The sequence below is a fragment of the Aedes aegypti genome, chromosome 3 (assembly GCF_002204515.2).
Source record: "Aedes aegypti strain LVP_AGWG chromosome 3, AaegL5.0 Primary Assembly, whole genome shotgun sequence".
In the NCBI taxonomy this organism is placed as follows: Eukaryota; Metazoa; Arthropoda; class Insecta; order Diptera; family Culicidae; genus Aedes; species Aedes aegypti.
Genome location: NC_035109.1, coordinates 97,372,575 through 97,394,603, shown reverse-complemented (window position 1 = coordinate 97,394,603; position 22,029 = coordinate 97,372,575). Strand labels below are relative to the sequence as shown.

Sequence of the window (22,029 nt, the reverse complement as noted above, 5' to 3'; positions counted from 1 at the left end):
ACGGATTTGTTCATTTTTATGAGATATTTGTGATAGTTTCAGATTTTGTGGATTATTATCGATTTAGGGCTCATTCATTTATTTCATAACGCTAATATTGACCATTTTGGACACCCACCCACCCCCTTGTAACGCTTTTTGTATGAACATTATTCAATTTTTGTATGGGCCGTAACATCCTCAGGACACCCACCCACTCCCTCTAGCGTTATGAAATTTGTGAATGGGCTCTTACTGTGAAAACTACACAACAGAAGGCACAACATCAGAAATAAACTTGTAGAAACCCTGAAAATGGATAAAATGTGAAAATCCGATAAATTGAAATATTCTGGAGATAAGGCTGATACGAATGTTAAATTTATTTTATGTCCAAGACCACTTGAAAGGTTTCCCGGTTAAAAAAATATATGCTAAACAGCGTAAAGATCATACTAAAACCATATTTGGTCTATTCACTCCTGGACATGCATATTTCAACATTATGATTTGCTAGTATAAATGACCATTATATATGAGCATGCTTATTATGTAATTATTAACGTCATGCATAAATCGGTATTATTCATCATTTCCATTTGAAAGTTTTGTGTTTATATTATTTATTTATTTTTATTAATAATAAACAAAACGCAAATATGTGATGAATAACCGTGCACACGGAGAAATATTTTTACCTAATTTTTGAGTTTACTTTACCCAAAATTAAGTATATCGATTATAGTTTCAACCCAAAATCTCTCGGTTTTCTCTTTCTCCCACACGAATGTTGTCAAAAATAGAGAGAGCTGCATCTACCCAATGGGGGTAGTTTGGCCCAATAAGCCAAATTTGGGTAAATGCAACTTTTCTTATGTTTGGGTCGAAAGAACTCAATTTTGCGTTAAATCAACCCAAAATTGAGTATATTTTTCTAATGGAATTAAAGCCAAACTACCTAGTGGGGACCTTGGAAATTTAGCCAAAATTGAGTTATTGGGCTCAACTACAGAATTGCGTTGAAACAACCCAAAATTGAGTTGAATTCCGTCTCCGTGCACGTGCACGTCACGAAAAAACATAAACAAAATTCCGACATGGAAACGTCAACCCACCCGCATAATCGCGTTTGGAATTTTTCGTGATCTCACGGCAAACAAGTTGAAGCGGAGTACTGCAGATAAATTTTGTAATTTTAAGTGAATTTGCGTTCAGCAATGGTGATTTAAAAAGCAGCTCCTGTTTTAGTTCTATTTGTGTAATATTGGACACAGAGTATTGGTCGAACAGTTCGGGAAATCGATTGTAATTTAATTAACTAATTATGTAAGTTGCAAACATTCTGTAGTTGGTGAAGAAGAGCAAACAAGCAGCAAGATGCTTCCTCGGATCTGTATAAAGTTCCGGATCAAATATGTGGCTTCGCTTATCCTGGTGCTGCTGGTGCTGGAGTACTTTGGGGCGTTCACCCACATGTTCGAAGCGGATTTCGAAAAGACGTTCGCCTACCCAATGGAGGGCGACATCCTGTCCAATGTGTACCAACTGAGACATGGCCAGCGGCCAGCTGTGGAACCGATCAACGGGTACAACTTTTCGTACATTACGGATTGTCAACACAAGTGCAAGGAGGACGACAGGATGATTGCATCGCGGTTGGTGTTTGTGGTAAAATCGGCCATGGAGAACTTCGACCGGCGGGTGGCCATCCGGAAGTCGTGGGGTTGGGAGAAGCGGTTCTCGGATGTGAAAATCCGGACGGTATTTGTGCTGGGACGGCCGGCCACCGCAAATCGTCGGTTGCAGTCCCTGATTGATTTGGAGTATTCAAATTATCGGGACATTGTCCAGGGGGATTTTGTGGATGCTTACTTCAACAATACGATCAAAACCATGATGGGATTCCGGTGGGCGGTCAGTTACTGTCCACGTGCCAAGTTCTACATGTTTGCAGACGACGATTTCTACATTTCGTCGAAGAATTTGCTCAAGTATGTGCGCAACCCGGTGAACTATCCGGAGTATCTGGAGGAAACAGATGAGGCGCTGAGGAAGCTGGCCCGAAGGCTAAGCCAGACGACTAGCAATAATAATGGATCGGCTTCTGCAGATGAGATCCAAGAGCTCCAGAAGAATTCAAGCCGCGCTCGTTCCAAACGGCAAATCCTGAACATGGATATGGAGCTGCCGCGGGACGTCAAACTGTTTTCCGGGTTTGTGTTCCGTTCGGCTCCTCACCGACATCGGAGCAGCAAGTGGTACGTTTCGTTGGAGGAATACCCTTGGGACATGTGGCCAACGTATGTGACGGCGGGGGCGTTTCTGCTATCGCACGAAGCACTGTTCGAGATGTACTACGTGAGCATGTACACCAAGCATTTCAGGTGAGTTACATTTGCAATATTGCCAATTGTATAATGTTATAATGTAAAGTTGTATAACTATCAGGGATGGTAGCAGGTCTATATTTTAGTCTATTTCAATGGAAGGTTTCTGACGTTTCGAACCAATATGATCACTAAATTCACTATTTTTCCTTTTCCTTCTTATGGACTCCTACCACCAGTGCTGTTAAATGTCAAAATTTTGTAAACATTTAACTGCTTATAGCTCCCTTGCATGCGAAATATCGCATCAGCAAATATTGGCAACCGATAGTAATTCGGAAAAGGTCACTGGGAAAAACATTTTCCGATGACTTTTTCCACTAGGAGCGATGATATTAGCAATATTCAAATGTCAAATTCACGTGAAATTCATGACATTTAACAGCTCTGCCTACGACTATTCTACAGGCTCTTAAGAAATTTCTTAAAGTTTTTGCTTGAAAGTTGATTTGATTTCTAAAGTGGTTTCTTCTAAAATACTTTGATCTCCAGCAATAATACATCTAGAAATTCCTCCAAAAATTTTGCTCCCGAAATTCTTTAGCACTCCAATGTTACATTAAATTCCACTGAAATTTCAAAAATTTCCAAGAAATTATCCCAGGTATTCTTCCAGTTATTATTCGAGTTTTCCAGGTTGTTCAGGAGTTCTACCAAATGTTTAGTGTAGAACTAGCCCTCGTGCGTTAAAATACACTCAAATAAAGATTTAAAAAAAAAAAAAAAGTTCTACCAAAAAAAATCCACTAAAGTTTATGCCAGATTTCTTGAAGAAATTCGTTTACGATTTTTTCTAGGAAACCCAGGAGTTTCAGTCATTCTTTCAGCCTTTCTCATATTAATCTTTTCTTTTTTTTTCCAGGAACTGCTTAAAAAATTCCATAAGAAATTATTCTTTCATGATTGCCCTCAATAAATAAGATGATTCCTTGAGTGAACTTACTTTGTGAATTTCTCTAGCATTTCATGTAGTTACTGCTCCTGCAGTCCTTCCAAGCATTTTTCGAGTGGGTAGTTGCTCTATAGTAAATTCTGCATTATGGGTTCATACAAGCAAATAATGACATTATTCCAGTATTTTTATAGACCATTTCATCAGGAAATTTCCATTTTTTCTTTAGAAATTCCTGCAAGATATTATCCAGGAATTTAAATTATTGTTTTTCCAATAATTTAGCTATTTATCTAGATTTTTTTAGAGATCCTTGCAACAGTTCATCAGAAATTTGAACAAAAATTTCATGTGACATATGTTTAGGATTTTCTTTAGGATCTCGAGGATTTTTTAGAAATTCGCTGGAGACATCGCTTTGAAGCAAACTTAGGATCTCTGGAGTAATTTCTGATGGTATCTATTCTAAGAAATCCGTTGAGTTATCGCTGTAATTTGAAAGTCATTTCTGCGAAAATTACAAATTGATCTCTTGAGACAAAATATTCGAAAAGAAATTCTACGGGAAATTTCCTGCAGAAATCAGGAATTTCAGAAAAAAAATCTTTTTGGAATTTGCTGATGAAATTCTCGCAATATCACTGGAGTAATTTCTGGGATATTCCGAGGCAAAATGTCCACATCGAATTCTTGAATGTATCTTGAACAAAATTCTTAGAGAAATTCCTTACAAAGTTTGTAAAAATCACTGCATGAGCTCCGGAAGAAATTCTCGGTGTGCTATCTTAAGGATGGAAAAGTACCTGAAATAATTTCAGATGAAATTCCTGGTAAAAATCATGAAAAAATATATGCAATCACACGAGCAGTGAGTCTGGTCGTAATTTTACGAGGAATTTTCAAAAATCTGTTAGATACATCATTAGAAAATGTCTGGTCGGATTGTTTGAAAAACTTAATGAAAACACTTTTCTCCAGGTGGCTGTTAGGTTTCTTTTTGTTTTCTTGGTTCCTGTTTGGCCTCTTTTTAATTCCTGTCTGGTCTCTTTTTTCAAGCATGAGGTCTACAAGTTCCTATTTTTAAAACACACAGTAACTACTAGGCCTGCTATTTAGAGTCATGGTCACTATTTCATCAGGATTTTTTCACTAATTTTACATCGATTCGTCCAGTAGAAGCTCAAGTAGATCTTCCAAAGTTTCCTACAGAAGTTTTTTCATGGAAATCCTTAAAATATTTTAATTTTAATTCTTAGATGATTGTGACCTTCACTTGTTTAGTTTTGTTTGTAAATGAAAATCTAAAAAAAAAAAACATTTGAAACAAGGAAAAGTTTTTGCTGAAAAAACTCTTTTTCCTCAAAAGAGCCCATTCGCGATGTGTTGGCGAGCAGTAAATAAAATTACCTATCTTGAGACAAAATTTCATTAGAATAAAAAATGGTCAGTTTTTTTAAAATCAAATTTATATTTTGAAACTCATTTTTCCAGAGTCAATTTGATATGGATTTCTCGATAATTTATAGAAAACTGATTATACAAAATTGACTCGCTTATTGAGTTTCATTGAATTCGGAGATGATTGTGAGTGACTTTCACTTGTTAAGTTTTGTTGGAAAATTACACGCTAAAACAACTCAGGAAAACCGGTAAAAGCCGGGAATCACAAATCGCCGGGAGAAAACCGGGAAATATACGGGAATTTGAATTAACGCCGGGAAAAAGTTGCATACTAGTTGTGGTATTCCAAATACAGAATTAATGAAAAGTAATGATTCTGTACTAACTTATGTTTCGGATTATTCACATTAACATACAATTTCACCAAACACGTCTTACACTTCCAGAGTCACAATTTATTCTGCCCTTTCGTTTCATTGAGAGTCAAAGCCTACTATTTATAATTCAAACTCAGCATAGCACATCTCCCTTTTTATACGAATTATTAAACTATTTACATTACAAAATCTTTGTATTTCTCAGGAACTTTCCGTCCTCTGCGTTGACGTTCGCCATCATCAATGAAACCATGGTTTGGCACTTCTTCATCCTCAATAGGAAATCCAGCAAAGTTGTCCTCTTCATTGATAGATCTATCATCGACCATAGTTTCATCGCAACGCTGTTCTGTCGCAACTCTAGTATCATCATTGATCTTTTTAAGATGCGCGACGTTTCTTTCATACATCGCTCCGGTATCTGTATCTTCAACGGTTGCTCTGGGACCTGAACGATCCACTACTGTATACTTTGTTTTGTTGAAAACTGTTGAAAGTTTATTTTTGGGCATAAGGTTCTTCATCAGTACCGTATCCCCTTCGTCAATATCGGACTGTTTCGCATGACGTCGAATATCTTCACGTTCTTTTCCTTTCTGTTTGCTCAAAAAATCTTGGTCACGGAAGTCGGATGCAGGTGGAATTGATTCTATGTCCTGGATTGCTGGTAATTTGGATCTGATTGTTCTTCCGTAACACAATTCTGTTGGTGTTTTCCCCGTTGTGGAGTGTGGTGTTGTGTAGTACATTATTAGATAATCTTTCAGATCCCTTTTCCAATCTCTGCCAAGGCCGTGACTGATTTGCAATCGTTTCAATAGCGACCGGTTTTGTCGTTCAACTAAACCATTTTCCTGCGGCCAGTACGGGGCAGTATGGTTAAGAGTAATTCCATGGATCTTACAATAATTCTCGAATTCTTTGCCAATAAACTGCTTGGCATTGTCAAGTGTAATGGTTCTAGGATAACCGAGACGTGTAAAAATCTTGCCAAGTCGCTCAACAGTTTCAGAGGCAGTTATGCGATTCATTATTTCAACTTCCTTGTATCTACTAAAGTAATCTATAACTACTAGTAGGTACTCACCAGAAGGAAGAGGACCCATAAAATCAATGGCAACATCAATCCACGGCTTGGTAGGCAGCTCTCTTCTATTCATTGGCTCTGGTCGACTTGGAAAACTTACCAATTGACAACCTTCGCATGATGTACAATGCTCCTTCGTTTCTCGATCCATAGAAGGCCACCACGCCCTATCTCGCAGTCTTCGCTTCATCACGGATTCTCCTGGATGACCTTCGTGTGCAAGTTGCAGCATTCGTTCGCGTAGTTTCTTTGGAACCACTAATTTGTTGCCCCGGATCATGGTGTCACCGATAAATCCTAATTCATTTTGAAAGGGTTCATACGGTTTTGTCAGAGGATTTTTCCATTGCCCTCCTCGAAGGCACTCTTTCACGGCAGCAATCTCTGGATCATCACGCGATGCTTCCTCGATTTCACAAATGTCTACTGCCACAGATTCTTGTATCGCCAAAACCATGAAATGACTATCCTTCTCGAAATCATTTGCGTTGTCCGAACAAACTAATCTGGACAAAGAATCTGCTATGTTTCCGCTTCCTTTACGATATTTTACTGTAAATCTAAACGATTGTAATCGTAAGACCCAGCGTTCGATTCTGGCACAGGGTGTTGATGATGGGCTGAAAATCACTTCAAGTGGTTTATGGTCAGTTTCCAATTCAAACTCTCTACCAATCAAATATTCAGAGAATTTTTCGACTGCCCATACCAATGCTAGTGCCTCTTTCTCAGTTTGGCAATAACGTTTTTCAGTAGTAGTTAAACTCTTGCTGGCATAACTGATTATACGGGGGCAATTGTCAGTATTATCTGCAAATTGTAGCAGAACCGCACCCAATGCGACTGGGGAGGCATCGGCTACAACCCTGGTGCGGAGAGAATTATTGAAAAAGGCAAGAGTGTTTGCATTCGAAATCAATTGTTTCAATTTTTCAAAACTTCTTTGATGTTCATCTGTCCATTTGAATGGGTTAGCACCACAGATTAATTCTCGTAACGGCGCGGTAATTGTTGCCATATCAGGAATAAATTTCCCAACGTAAGTTACTAATCCAAGAAAACTTCTTACTTCGTCCGAAGTGCGAGGTTCACGGAATTTTTGTAACGCTTGAATTTTCTGTTCAGTTGGTCGTACTCCATTAGCTGAGATAACATGTCCAAGGAAATCAAGTTGTTGTGCCTTGAAGATGCATTTATCCTGATTCAACATGATATTGTTTTCTTTCAGCACAGAGAGAACTTTAGCCAAAGCAGTATTATGTTCTTCCTCGGTTTCTCCGAAGATGAAAATGTCGTCGATATAATTAATAACGTTTTCACATCCGGCTAAGATTTGTTCCATTGTTTTTTGAAACATTTCTGGAGCACAAGAAAGGCCAAACATCAGCCTTTTGTATCTATACAGACCTTTATGGCAAATAAAGGTCGTAATATACCGACTTGATTCATCTAATTCAATCTATATTTCGATAATGCATGTTTAGAAAAAAATAGACAATTTAATAAAAAAAATATATTTTCAGGCTACTGTCTTACCTGATGAAATGCATCTTTGATGTCCAGACGACTGAAGTATTTGGCGGACTTCAAACGTGGGAGGAAGCTTTCAAATGTCGGCATCATATGATGTTCTCTTAAGATAGCCTGATTCGCACGTCGCATATCCACACACAGACGAAGATCTCCGTTGTCCTTGACAATGGTTACCAATGGCGAAACCCATGGTGCTGCTCCCGATACAGGTTCGATGATATCCGCCATCAGTAATTGATTCAGCTTCTCTTCAATCCGGCTGAGAAGCGCAATTGGCGGACGTCTGACTCGTTGGGCTATTGGAGTAACATTTTTATTGATCGGAATACTCAGCTGTACGTTCCTCATCTTTGGAAAAGGTCTTTTTCCAGCCGGGACAATGGCGTTCACTGACATGTTCGGCTCCTGGAAACCAATTTTTAATACCCCAAGACGCTTTGCTGTATCTTTTCCAAGTAATGGCTGGGAACCTCCTTCGATGACATAGAAAATAGCTGTTTCCTGTCGCTGGTTATTTCCATTCCCAATCGTAAATGTCGTCTCAAGAACATGTGCTACATCCAAAGGCGTCGCATTTCGGCCGTATGTTCGTAGAACCACGTTCGGCACATGGATTGGCTTCCAACTTCTGACCCCTTGGATAAGCATGTTTCGCCAGGTACAATCATCGATAATATTCTGATTCGTGCCAGAATCAATCAACATTTTGATCAGAACACCCCCGACGTCAACCCATAGAAATTCGTCGCCGTCTCCAATGTTGCAAATGAAGCTTGGGCTGTTTTCGTTTTCTGAACACTTTATCGTTCGCACATTATCGGTTTTTGCCTTCTTACGAGCGGAGTATGGAATATGATCATCATACTTACGTTTCGGCATCGAGCGGCATACTCGAGCAAAATGACCAAACTTACGACATTTTTCGCATTGCTTATTCCGAGCTGGGCATTGCTGGTCGTTTCCGTAATGGGTTTTTTGTCCACATCGGTAACAAGCACCACTTGTTGGTTTACCACTTCCAAATATGCGGTTAACCTTGTCCTGATCTGATGGTTGAGATACCGGTGCCTCGCCAATACCGTTGCCAGCAATTGCTTGAACTTGCTGTTTAATTGATTCGAAAGAATTCACCATTCGGGATACTTGTGCGAGTGTGAGTGTTTCCTCATGCAGTAGTTTTTCCCTCAATTCAACCGGAGCGTGGTAGATGATTTTATCGATTACGCGCAACTCCCGACTTTCCGCTTCTGTTTTACCGAAGTCACATTTCTTCGCTTGTTCGTTGCACCTCATTAAAAACTTCGTCAAAGGCTCACGTGTTCCATCAGATGTTATTGCTGGAACCATTTTACAAAATTCGCTCCTTTCATACGAATCGTGTTGTTTTGGTGTAAACTGTTCATCCAATTTACCAATAGCCGTTTTGAATGGGTCAATCTCCTTTTCAGCATCTTCTTCCACGTCCGCGCCATCAATCGAGTAAAACAAGTCCTGTAGTTCCAGCCCACCCTTCGCTAGTAGTATATTCTTCAATTTGGTTGCATTTTTCTCTTCACTTGCTGCAATGATTACTTCGAAATTTCTCTTCCAACGCAACCATTCCTTTCGAATTTGCGTGTCTGGAAGGTGATTGAATTTAAATGGATTGATGTTCCAATTTTCCATCTTACGCGAACAGTAGGCGCTGGAACGTTAGCTAAAAATATTTGAAATTTTCAATTTGACCTCGTTACCATAGCGACTGTACAACAAGCCCTAGGGTTCGTTTTTTTACCTTTTTATAATTTCTGCAAATTTGTAGCGGCTAATGCCTATTTCTACTCCCGGTAGCGGCTTCTCGCCTTTTTTCTGCCCAAACGCAGCGGCTACACGCCTTGTTTTCTCGAAGCGGCTCGGTGCCTGACCCTGCTCTATGGCAGCGGAAATGATCGGTTTCTGCTCAATACAGCGGCTGTTGCCTGTCCCTGCTCTACGGCAGCGGAAATGGTCACTTTTTTTTGCGTTTTGCAACGGCTTTTGCCTGCCCCACGTGCGCTCACCTTGCAAAAGACACACGTGGATGTTTGTTGTAAGTATTTTATTTTTATTTATTTTTTCTTACCTACTAAATGCAGAGGGTACGTTTCACAAGCTCGTCGCCAGATGTGGTATTCCAAATACAGAATTAATGAAAAGTAATGATTCTGTACTAATTTATGTTTCGGATTATTCACATTAACATACAATTTCACCAAACACGTCTTACACTTCCAGAGTCACAATTTATTCTGCCCTTTCGTTTCATTGAGAGTCAAAGCCTACTATTTATAATTCAAACTCAGCATAGCACACTAGTACTTATGAAACTGTTTAGTGATTTTTCCCAAGCTAGTCAATAAAGTACATTATTATTTCAATCATTTTTAGGAAGCAGGAAAAGAAAGTTTACCTAACTTTTGAAAAATATTATTTCTATAAATTTGATATTTAAATATAGATATAACATAGCTTCTATTAGGAATTTTGAAAAACATCTTTCCAAATATATTTGGAATATTTAAACCTATGATCATGGTAAAAGATTTGATATTCGCTATTTACAATATAAAACAATATTTATAACCTGGGAGGAGACGTATAATTTAATTTGTCTAATACAGAACAATGGGCAACGATTGGAGTTTAATTCTGCGTTAAGATGGAAGGTTACTATCCGCCGAAATTTGCCTTGGGAGATCAATGGGAATTGTACCAGGAACGTTTGGAGTAATACTTTGTAGCTGTTGATACGGAAGAGGAGCGTAAATCCGCTGTACTCCTAACATCAATTTCGCTCGAGGTGTACCAGACGGTGAAGAATATTTGTCATCCTGCGAAACCCAATTCTAAGACCTATGATGAGCTGTGTGTGTTGCTGAAAGGAAGATTTTGTCCAACGGTTGTTACGTATCGTAAAAGAGCATTGTTTTATAGAGCCCGCCAAGACCTGGAAGAGAGCGTCCTGGAATGGTATGTGCGGTTGAAGCGCTTGTCGTTGAATTGCGAGTTCGGAGAACATCTGGATCACACGTTGAGAGATATTTTTGTTACGGGACTTCGACCTGGACCGATATTTGAAAGATTATGTGAAGAAGAAGAGTTTGTACCATTGGAGAATTTGATCAAAATAGCATCGAAACGGGAAGCTGCGCTGAAGAACCGAGCGGTATTGGAGGTGCACAAGATAGTTGAGAAGAAAGCTAATTATGTTCCGAAGTTGACGAAGAAACCTGGATCTGCAACTTGCTATGCTTGTGGTAAAGGTAATCATGATTTTCGTAACTGCCAATATCGAAGTTACGTTTGCAAGATTTGTAAAGAAAAAGGACATATTGCTGTTGTTTGCCAAAAGAAAATTAAAGAGAATTTCGGAAGGAAGGAGAAAAACGTTAATCATTTGGAGATCAACAACGTGGCCTATAGCGACCCTTACTATGTGGAAGTTTCTGTGAATGGACGATGTACGAAGTTCGAGGTAGACACTGGATCGCCGATTACTGTTGTTTCAGAAGAATTTTATCAGTCACACTTTAACGAATTTGACCTGCACCCATTTCGAGGAAAACTAGTATTCTACACTGGAAGTGAAGCCACACCTAAAGGTGCATTCGATTTGGTATTGAAATATCAAGGTCGACAAGCGATTGGCGAATTGGTCGTTGTTGAAGGCGGAAGGAATCCGTTGATTGGAAGAGATTTCATTGGTGAGTTACTGAACATTCAATTCAACAAGATCGATACAAAGAAGTCAGAAAAATTTGATGGACAACTGAAAAGCGTTTTGGACAATTATGAAGAGTTGTTCGACGATTCGTTAGGCTGCTATAAGTATTCAAAAGTGAATCTGCAACTGAAGCCCGATGCTGTTCCAAAGTTTGTGAAACCGAGGAAAATTCCGATTTCTTTTCAACCCAAAGTCGAAGAAGAATTGGAGAGGTTGGAGAATACTGTAATAATTTCAAAAGCTGAAAATGCTGATTGGGGGGCACCTTTGGTTCCTGTATTGAAGAAGGACAATTCAATCCGCTTGTGTGCTGATTATCGCGTTACAGTGAATCCATTTCTGGAAGAAATACGGTATCCGATGCCTGTAGTGGAAGATGTGTTTGTCAAACTCAATGGCGGCAAATTTTTTTTCGAAACTGGATTTGAAATCAGCATACAACCAACTAGTACTTGATGAAGAATCGAAGAAGATGTTGGTGTGGAGTACTCATAAAGGAATCTACTATGTGAACAGATTGCCCTTTGGAACCAAACCAGCATGCGCTATTTTTCAAGAGATTTTGGAAAAACTGTTACAAGATTGCACTGGATCTTTCAACTTTTTGGACGATGTTCTAGTTACTGGAATAACAATCAGTGAACACCTCAACAATTTATCGAAAGTATTGGAGAAGCTTTTGGACGTTGGTTTTCGGCTCAACCGAAATAAATGTGAGTTTTTCAAAGAACGATTACAATTTCTGGGACACATTGTGGACGGCGACGGTCTCCATTAGGATCCGGAAAAGGTACGAGCGATAATGGATGTTCCGAGGCCAGCAAACGTAAAACTGTTACGAGAATTTTTGGGAATGGTTACGTACTACTCAAAATTTATTCCGAATGTCTCAGACATATTAAGCCCACTGTACCGGCTGTTAAAGAAAGAAGAAAAATATGAATGGTCTCTGAATGTGAAACTGCTTTCCAGGATATCAAGCTTAAAATTTGTTCAGATAATGTATTAATTCCTTATGACCCTGCTTTACCGGTAGTACTGGTAACGGACGCTTCTGGCAAAGGTATTGGTGCTGCGCTATTTCAAGTTTGTTCCGATGGAAACCTAAGACCGGTGACTTTTATTTTAAGAGTTCTCAAAAACCACGAAAAAGAATACTCTTCGTTAGACATGGAAGCATTGGCAGTATACTATGCAGTACGAAGATTAAGCAGTTACTTACTAGGAAGAAATTTTACCATCTGGACGGATCACCAACCCCTTGTATCACTTTTTGGACGTAAAGGTATCCCTGACATGGTTTTCGGTAAGCTACAGCGATGGGCCGTTTTTTTTTTGGCCAATTATGATTACGAGATTAAATACATCAAAGGAGTTAACAATAAAGTAGCCGATTTCCTGTCGCGATCACCAGTATGACCATGAAGACGATGATATCAACGATGAAGAAGTCATGTTCCTACAGTTTACAGAAGCTGAAACGAAATCATTAGTAGAACGGAAGCAATTGATTGTTGAAACTCGACGAGATCCTGTCGTAAGTCGTGTTGTGAACTATGTCAAGACTGGATGGCCTACCAATGTGTAAGATTCTGAGTTGAAAAAGTTCTTCGTTCGTAGATCAGAGCTGATTGTGGAGGAAGAAGTGCTCCTGTGGGGCTATCGGATAGTAGCGCCTGCAAAACTTCGGCCGTTTTTACTTCAAGAATTGCACTCAACGCACATGGGAATTGTCAAAATGAAATCGTTAGCAAGAAACTATTTCTGGTGGCCTAACATCGATAAAGACATTGAGGACATGGGTAAGCGATGCGAACAGTGTATCCAGTACAGACCAGAATTGGGAAATGTTCCAATATCTCCATGGAAGCTATGTTCTCGGCCATTCGAGCGAGTACACATCGATCACCTGTTTTTGAAAAATAAGAATTTCCTGATTATAATCGATAGCCATACAAAATGGGTAGAAGCATATTTGGTGAGTACATTATCAACAAAGGAAACTATTGAGAAGTTAGAAGATTGTTTCCGACGTTTCGGGAATTGCGATGTTTTGGTGTCCGACAATGGTAGATCGTTTACTGCGGCAGACTTTCAAGAATTTTGCAAGGAGAAAGGAATACGGCATCTCACTTCAGCACCATACAGTCCGTGCTCTAATAGTGCAGCTGAAAATGCAGTGAAGACATTCAAGAATGCACTTAAAAAAAATGCTTGCGGAAAGCTCTAGCCGTGGTAAGTCACTTGCTTCAACGATGAGCCGTTATCTTCAAATGTATCGTGCTACACAACATTGCACAACAAATGAGACACCATTCAAACTTATGTTTGGACGTGAGATGAGGACTAGATTCGATTCGCTCCGGAAGGACAATTTTGTACAACAAACGGTTAAAACATGGAAGCATAATGCGAAAAGGAAGGATACATCTTTCGTTGCGGGTGAGATAGCATATGCAAGAGACTATCGAGATCCCGACAGACAGCGATGGATTAAGACAAAAATTATGAAACGAAAAGGAGAAAATCTGTACGAATGCTATGCAGCTGAAATTGGTACATTTATAAGAAGAACTCATCAACTGCTGAAATATGAATATGACGATTTCGAGGACAATAGAAGTAGCTTTCAAGAAACGATTGTTGGAAATAATACTACCAATGTTCAACTACCAGACGACGAATATCTATCGGCAGAAGATGAGGCTATCGAAGATCCAAGCTCAGTTCAACAGCAGAGAGGATACTATCGAGATGATGGGATATATGTTTCTAGAAGTAACCGAATGGTACGTGCTCCAGAGCGGTTCTAACTTACGGAGGAGATGTGCTGTCGCGTGTTCCACAGCGTTGTTAACGTAGCAAGCCAAGTATCGTTCGGGTAGCAACATCCTTGTAACATAATGGGGACGGGCCTGGTATAGTGGTTAGAACTCACTCCTCTCACGCCGAGGACCTGGGATCGAATCCCATCCCCGAGATAGTCACTCATGACAAAGATGTTATAGTGACGACTTCCTTCGGAAGGGAAGTAAAGCCGTTGGTCCCGAGATGAACTAGCCCAGGGCTAAAAATCTCGTTAATAAAGATAGATAGATATACTTGTAACATAAGTTGTTGATTTACAATAAACTTTATTCTGTATTTTCTCGTCATAAAAGAAAGACGTATTATTTAATTTGTCTAATACAGAACAGAAATAACTTTGTGTCATATTTCGTGTGTAGTATCGGTGCCTCCCTCCCAGTTTATAACTATCTGTGTTATTTTTTCAGAAATAATTGCACTGAGAAAAACTTTCTATGTTTTTGGGGCATATCATATAGTGAATTAGTTTATGAATTTTCATGATGATGAACGAAATTTTCGACAATTTATAAACTCTTTTTAAAGTCTACCAAGGCTGTGTGGCTGTTTTGAATTAAAACTATGGTTTATTCTTCAGTTCAGTTCAGTTCAGATAGCATGTAAGCAGTGGTCAAACTTTTAGTGAAACTAAACATTTTCATAAAAATAATAAATTCCACGGTTAAGTTAGGTTTTCCGTTCCCATCAAGAAAAGTAAAAATTTCTGCGACAGAATTGACCAAAAAATTTTCTACTGCGAGCTCAGTTCGAAATAAAATTTCACCTGCAATGAAAAAAAAAATTGTTTTGGGCATTTCTGAAAAGAAATTTAAAAGTCGCGCCAACAAATCTTATTTTCGGTTTTTTATTTACCCTAATAGTAATGCTTTGGTGTATGGCTAAAAAACTCGTTCTTGAAGTCGTTTGGAATGGTAACAATTCTCGTAATTAACTTTTTTTTGCTTATAATGAAACCGGGAATGTTTTCGAAATTCCGGGAAAAAAAACCGGGAGAAACCCGGGAATTCGAAATTGACATTTCACTGTCCACCCTGAATGGACGGTTGGTATAGTAAACATAATAACAAAATTGAGACAAATTTTTTATTTATATTTTTTAATTTTTGAATAAAAACACTAAAAAAAATCTGATTTGCGGCCTACAAATTAGATTTGTTTAGTATTTTGATTCAAAAATTTAGACAAAACGAGTTATTTAATTTAATTTAATTTAAGACTTTATTGTAGAAGTTGCCATTTTTCGATTAGATTATTTTGCAAAAAATCGGTTAAATTAGTCTAGATAAATTTTGGAAAAACTAAAGTATGCAAAGCGAAATCTGAAAAGGAATCTGATTTTTTTCGTAGCAATAAAATCTTCAAAGCAAGAGATATTAAAAATGACCAGAAGGGATACAGAAATCCATTTTGGAATGGCTGGTAAAGTCAATAATTGGTCAGATCAATTAATTCTCCATAGGATAATCGAGTTATGGAGGTATCCAGTTACAAAACACAAAATCAGTGCAATTGCGATGCAAGGGACTATAGGATTAGCCATATAAATTTTTACTATGGTTCTCTAACTGGATACCGAGATATGCAATGTCGAGTAAATAAGAGTAGACTGTATTAAAGAGCCTAGGATTCATGCAATAAATATATCAATTTCAAATTGACGCTTATATTAAGCTGTTCGGTAATCCAATCCACATGGTTACACAGCGTAACAAAAATGACATGTTTGCGTGTCTCAAGAACCAAATTATGTGTCTCTAGTAGATTTGGGGCTGCTGAATCTGATGCCGTTCTCAGAAATGTTCCAGCACGTCACAATTTTTAGCTACATGTCGCCAAAGTTGTACAAAACACTGCTTTTATTAATGTTCACATGAAATTTAAAGTACAATTTATCATACTTTTTTGTAATCTAATCCACCAAACATGCAAAATAGAACTTGAACTTTCATTTCAGACATAATTTGATTGAAATTGCGCGATTAAATTTCGATTAAACCGATTTTTTCAACATGCTTGCAGTCTCCATACAAAACTCTTCGTTTCTTCTATATGGCAAAATACAACAATTCTCTAAACCATCAAAAAATAACTTTTCCGTATCGAAAATAATACAAACTTTGATTATAAGTATTGTTATACACATAAAGTTTGAATTCAGTGGCAAATTAAGCCAATATATTACCTTACAAGCTGGGAAACTTGCATGCAAGTTGGCTGAAATAGTCTTTTTTGCATTTTCAACAGTCAATATCTCAAAAACTGGACGTGCTATGATATTTCTGGAAACGGCAATGGATTCAGCAACCCTTAATTAAGTGAATAGCGGTATTTTGGTGCTGGAGACAAAAACGTGTTCCGCAGTGTTATTAAATTAATTAACTCATTAAGCGAAGTATGCACTTAAACATAAAAGTAATCGCCTATCTCAATGCGTGGGAAATTTCTTGCAAGAAATGCTTAAGAAAAGCATTTTTCTTTGATCGCTGTACGCAGTTGAAAAGAAATGTCAATTCAAATGGAGCTCACTGTAGAAAATTTCTTGACCATTTCTTGAGCAGAAATTTTTACTTTTCTTGAGCGGAACAGCATACCTAGTGGTCTATAGGGATTTGAATTCTAAACTTGTAACAAACTCAGTTATTGGGTCACCAAGTGGCTCGGTAGCTTAGTTAGTAAAGCGCTCGTCTAGCATACAAGAATCCTGAGTTTAAATCTCAGCCGAGCACGTGGATTTTTTTCATAATTTCACCCATAATTTGTCCATCTTTACCACGCGTAATGAGTTAATTAATTTAAATATCAATTTCATTTGCAAAGAAATCATGTTTTATAATTTTAGTACATAGTAATACGAGCAGTAATACCTGTCATAGATAATAAAATGAAATAATAATTGTTTGGATTTTTTTGAGTTTCTTGATTTCTGTATGCTTTTATTTTGCTTCCTGATCGGTCTCTGTTCCATACATGAGGTCCTTAAAGACCCTGATTTTAAAACACTTAGTCGCTACCATTCTTCTAACGATTTGCAACTAAGGATATTCTTGTTTAACTGTATAGTCAACACTTCTAAGTAATATATTTGATTAGCGATTAAAATATTTTCCCCCTTATTTCAGGTTTGACGACATCTACTTAGGCATCGTTGCCCTCAAGGCGGGAATCGAGCCACTCCATTCGGAGGAGTTCTACTTTCACAAGGCACCTTTCCTGGGTCCGCAAAGCTACAAATACGTGCTGGCCACCCATGGATACGATGATCCTGAGGAATTAGTTAAAACATGGAACGAGGTGCGGGCGGCAGGATATGCCTAACTTCCGAGACGCGTCTTCTAGTCATACTGCTGAGTATTGCAGTCATTTTCCGAGGCCAAAAGAGAATTGAAACACCTGTCTGCCCCAAGAAAAGGGACGACAGAATCATCCCACTGATAACAAACAGGTCAAATGTATAGACCAAACCCCAAAAGTAGGTTCTTTACATACTTAACGTAAGCATTTCAGTAGCATCCAACGAAGGTAATTGAAGATCAATTGAAATAGGATTAGAATTAGTAGGATTAGCGACATCGATTGAATGACGTTAACCTTTTTTAGACAACGAGTACTCTCTTAGAAAACAACAGGATAGAACTTAGAAATTTATTTCTTTTTATATAGGAGAGCATTTCAACAGCATTCATACTTCGATCGAAAGTCGGTTTTCAGACTTTTCTTAGACTGATTGTGATAAAACAAGGTTGCATGTTGTAGATGAAGCATGGGAACATACGCTATGTCCAAAAGGGGGTTTTTATGCAATTTTCGCGTACATCAGATATTCTTTCATAGGAAGTTGCTCTTGATCATAAGAAACAAGCTAGTGAAAATCGCAGAGAAATCTACATTTGAAGTTTTTTCATAGTGGTCTGTAGAAGATATAAACTACCCGCATAAAGTTTGGAAAGTTGCATAAAAACCCCTTTTGCACATAGCGAGGAACATTTATTTATTTAACATGAATAAAACATCGTTTTTGTAATGTCGTAATACAATTATTCTTTATAATATATTTAATGTCAAATGTTCATCATATTGGTCATCCCTATTTTAATTACCTAGAATTTAAAATTAAGTTCCTTGTTCATCCAGAATTCGAGATGCATTAACGGAATTACAAAAATACACACTCAATTCAAAATCTAGCTAGTGGTCTCTTTTTTGGTCGATCTCGACGGGCAACCGAATTCCTTGTCGTCCTTTTTAACCGACATCAGCAGAACATGCATCGTGTCCACAAGTTTGTTGTATCCCGCTTCGGTGTCCGTTAGCCGCGTGTCCTGTTCCTCGAGCTTGCGGCGGTTTGTTTCCAGGGATTCATCTAGTGTGGCCAGCTGTTGGCGCAGTTTTCGGATTTCCTGTTCCACCAGGGCTTTCTCCTGTTCCTGGCAAGCGACTCGGTCGGCTAGCTTCTGGCGCTGCGTCCGTAACTGACTGATGCACTTGACCATTTCCTGGTTGTGTGCCTGGAGCCGTGCCGCTGCTTCGAACATTTTTACGAGATTGTTTCAAGGAGAAATTAAGCGAATTAGACTCAAAACTGAACTAAAAGACTTTTTTTAACTGAAAAAATGTTGCAGGACAAACAAAACAAACGAACGAACGCCGAGAAAGACAAATGCTGTCAATGTGACATCGAGTACTAAGTACTAAAATGTGTCGGACTCAAAACTGTTAGTTAGACTAGGGATGTCCACAATCTTTAAAAAATAATCAAATAAAACAGATTTAAGGGGATTAGGGACATAATGGACACATTAAGAAAATTCTTATTTTAAGACCTTAAATGTCAATATTTTGCAGTTACCCTCGGCTGGTTTACAAGTTCGTAACCAGTACGACGTGCTGCATTCATTCATGGTGAGACAAATCATCAAATATCAGAACAACGAGAAAGAAGCAAATCCCAAGTTATACTCCATATTTCAATGCGATATATTACTATCCAGGTTTTTACGAGCGATAATGGCTGCCGCAATAAGGCTCGCTTTCAGGTAGGGATCAGTCGATTTGACGTTTGGTCACGAGGACATGTACGCCCAATGCTAAAATTAGTGTGTTTGGCCGATGAACCAACAGATGGCGTTAGTGTGTAAACGTCAAACGCGAACAAAAACGATGTGAGCGCTGCGAATGGTGGATTGGCCACCTACCATATTTTTGAATCGATCGTTAAAAAGGTGGTCGATGGACAATGATGAGAGTGTGACGTCTGTTTGTCTGTGTTGGGTCCATAAATGAACCTTGACATTTTTGATTGTGTTTGACGTTCGCTTAGGGGTTTTAGTTTTAACACTGATGTTGTTTCTATCTGGAATTTCGGAAGGGACATGGAAAACAAAATACACCCAAAATTTGAGTTTGGCTTCATTCACATACTTCATGACGCTAAAAATGGCCATTTTTGATACCCACCCACCCCTTCGTAACGCTTTTTGTATGAATATTTCACAACATTTGTATGAGCCGTAACATCAAGAAGACACCCATCCACCCCCTTCAGCGAAATGAACTTTATGAATAAGCCCTTTAAGCCAAGGGATGTGACAAAATCTAAAACAATTTAGAAAAATGATTTTTGGACTTGAAGAAACCAAAAATATTAAAAAAAAAATGAATAAACATGTGTTTAAACAAATCTTAAGCGTTTGGCACTAAAATTGGGACAGGGCTTTACGGCCCTAATCTATCCAGCTTTTTACGCTAGCTTGCCATTAACTTTGAATTACCCCTTTCTGACATTTCTTGCCTATACTATAATTTTTATGGTTTGATCGTAGTAAGCTATTCAAGGGTGAAAATTTATTATGTTGACAAAAGAATGTCAAAAATTTGCGTTCTTGTTCAGAAAAAATAAAAATCGGTAAATTCCATAACTTTCTTTTTAATATTAAAGCTCTGACTATTTAAGGTTTGTTAAAATAAGTCGCCGAGGTAATGATTCCAATTAATACTGAAGAAAAATGGGAGATACTAGTCCTACTAGACTTAGCCACGAAATGCATACGGAAGCAATTGAGCAAACTGATGACAACGAAGAAAGATTAGTGGACATTCTATTTAAATTTAACAGCGCAAGGAATGTGTTTCATCCAGGGTTGACCAGGCCCTCGTTGTGATTTGAATTTGTGGTTCCGAAGGGGCAGACGAAATGACGAACGACGACTTTCACGCTAACTGATTTGTTACCCACAACCGAGGGGCAGTGCTGCTGCCCTGTGGGGATACGCTTCTGTTACAGTTGACAACTTACAACTCGTTTACATACAGACACGGTGCCTCTTTTATATGCTAGAGATAGTACAGATAGATATTGCATTACAAAGGTGTGAACGCCAACAGGCTAGCATCACGCAGCCCAATGCAAGAGCATCAAAGCAATTGGGCTGCTTGCTGCTAGCTGGGGGAGAAAGCAGAGAAAATCGAATACACTGCTGCGCTGCTACTGTGGCTGAGTGCGCCTAGCATATAATGAATAGGGGATATCGTTGCGGTGTGACCGAACAGAATAATCATTGTTATTTTTGGATAGTTATCTATTTTGAACCATTGCTTTTTTGTGGAATTACGTTAACTGCCGTTCCAGGAAATCAATAAAATAGTGTTACTTCTATCTCACTCGTTTAACATATATCAAATACATAAAATGTCGCTCACAAATGATGAGAAATATTTGGACAACTCCATACCCGTATATGCTTCACATCAGCATAGTGAAAGCATTATACATATCTTATTAGAAGACTCTTGTCGTTAACTATATACATTTCGACAAAAATGTGAACGTCTCATACCGGCTCTTTTCTTATATGCTAATAAATTGAACACAAATTTGAGCCAGCCCCATTTTCACAAAATGTACACCTTGGCAAGGAATAGTTCTTCTCAAATAATCCCAGCCAACTCTCATGAACAAAACTATGATTAATCTTAGATTTTCAAATTTATTTCCAATCCGTATTGGTCTAGCCCGTAACTGTTTGTTCATACAGTTTTGCTGTCTTCTGGTGCCTAAAAAGATAAAAAAGAATGTAATCACTGCAAAATACATTAATCTTTCCAATTTTGATATACAAAACAGCTGAAAACAAATGAAGTGAAAATTATTGACAAGCGAATAAACAATCTAACATCACTGCCTACTAAGAACGAACTATAAAATCTGTAGACATGAAATGCCAAAATTGAATAACCCCTCGCATTTTTATAGCTAGCGTAAAAAGCTGGATATATAGAGGTCTACAAGTAAACTGCCACAAACACCAACGCACGACCTATCTTACACAAGTCGATTTCCTAAGCATAAAAATGTATCAATGTTTGTTTGACGTCATTTGAGCTTTCGGTCAACGTCTGTCCTTCAAGGAAGTGAATGCTCGGCAGCCATTATGTTTATGTTTGCTTTCTCACAGCAAATAAAAGCAATGTTGTTACAGTTCTCACAGCAAACAAAGAAAATTTTGTCAACATTGCACTACTACGCAGGCAATTGGATTGGTCTATTTTTCAGCTTCATCAATTCACTAAAACTCGAAGATTGCTTTTGCAAAGTTTTAGTCAAGGCTGGTTTATTGTACTCTGTAGCCAGTGTAAGGTTATATAACTTGGTGAAAGTGGCTAGGAGGCCATCTTTAACTTGCTGGCCGTTTTGTTTACAAACATTACTGCCTGGCCTGGATAACGCTCAAACTGAAACTAACCGTGCTGCCAATAGTGCGAACGAA

The 22,029-nt window shown here is 38.3% G+C and overlaps 2 protein-coding genes across 2 annotated transcripts; one reads left to right on the top strand and one right to left on the bottom strand.

The window, feature by feature from the left end:
- The first annotated feature begins 1,070 nt into the window (after positions 1-1,070).
- On the top strand, positions 1,071-18,450 carry LOC5576338 (beta-1,3-galactosyltransferase brn). The gene is made up of 2 exons (XM_021850091.1): positions 1,071-2,363; positions 17,386-18,450. Exons 1-2 carry the CDS (start codon positions 1,357-1,359, stop codon positions 17,579-17,581), a joined length of 1,203 nt encoding a protein of 400 aa, XP_021705783.1. The 5' UTR covers positions 1,071-1,356; the 3' UTR covers positions 17,582-18,450.
- On the bottom strand, positions 18,448-18,798 carry LOC5576339 (13 kDa deflagellation-inducible protein). The gene has a single exon (XM_001656026.2). The coding sequence runs from the start codon at positions 18,796-18,798 to the stop codon at positions 18,448-18,450; it is 351 nt and encodes a 116-aa protein (XP_001656076.2).
- Positions 18,799-22,029: the final 3,231 nt, after the last annotated feature.

Bases quoted from the DNA above. Each gene is read 5' to 3' on its own strand.
- LOC5576338 (XM_021850091.1), top strand. From the start codon at position 1,357: ATGCTTCCTCGGATCTGTATAAAGTTCCGGATCAAATATGTGGCTTCG. The intron at 2,364-17,385 runs GTGAGTTACATT...CCCTTATTTCAG, and splicing joins ATGTACACCAAGCATTTCAG to GTTTGACGACATCTACTTAG.
- LOC5576339 (XM_001656026.2), bottom strand. From the start codon at position 18,798: ATGTTCGAAGCAGCGGCACGGCTCCAGGCACACAACCAGGAAATGGTC.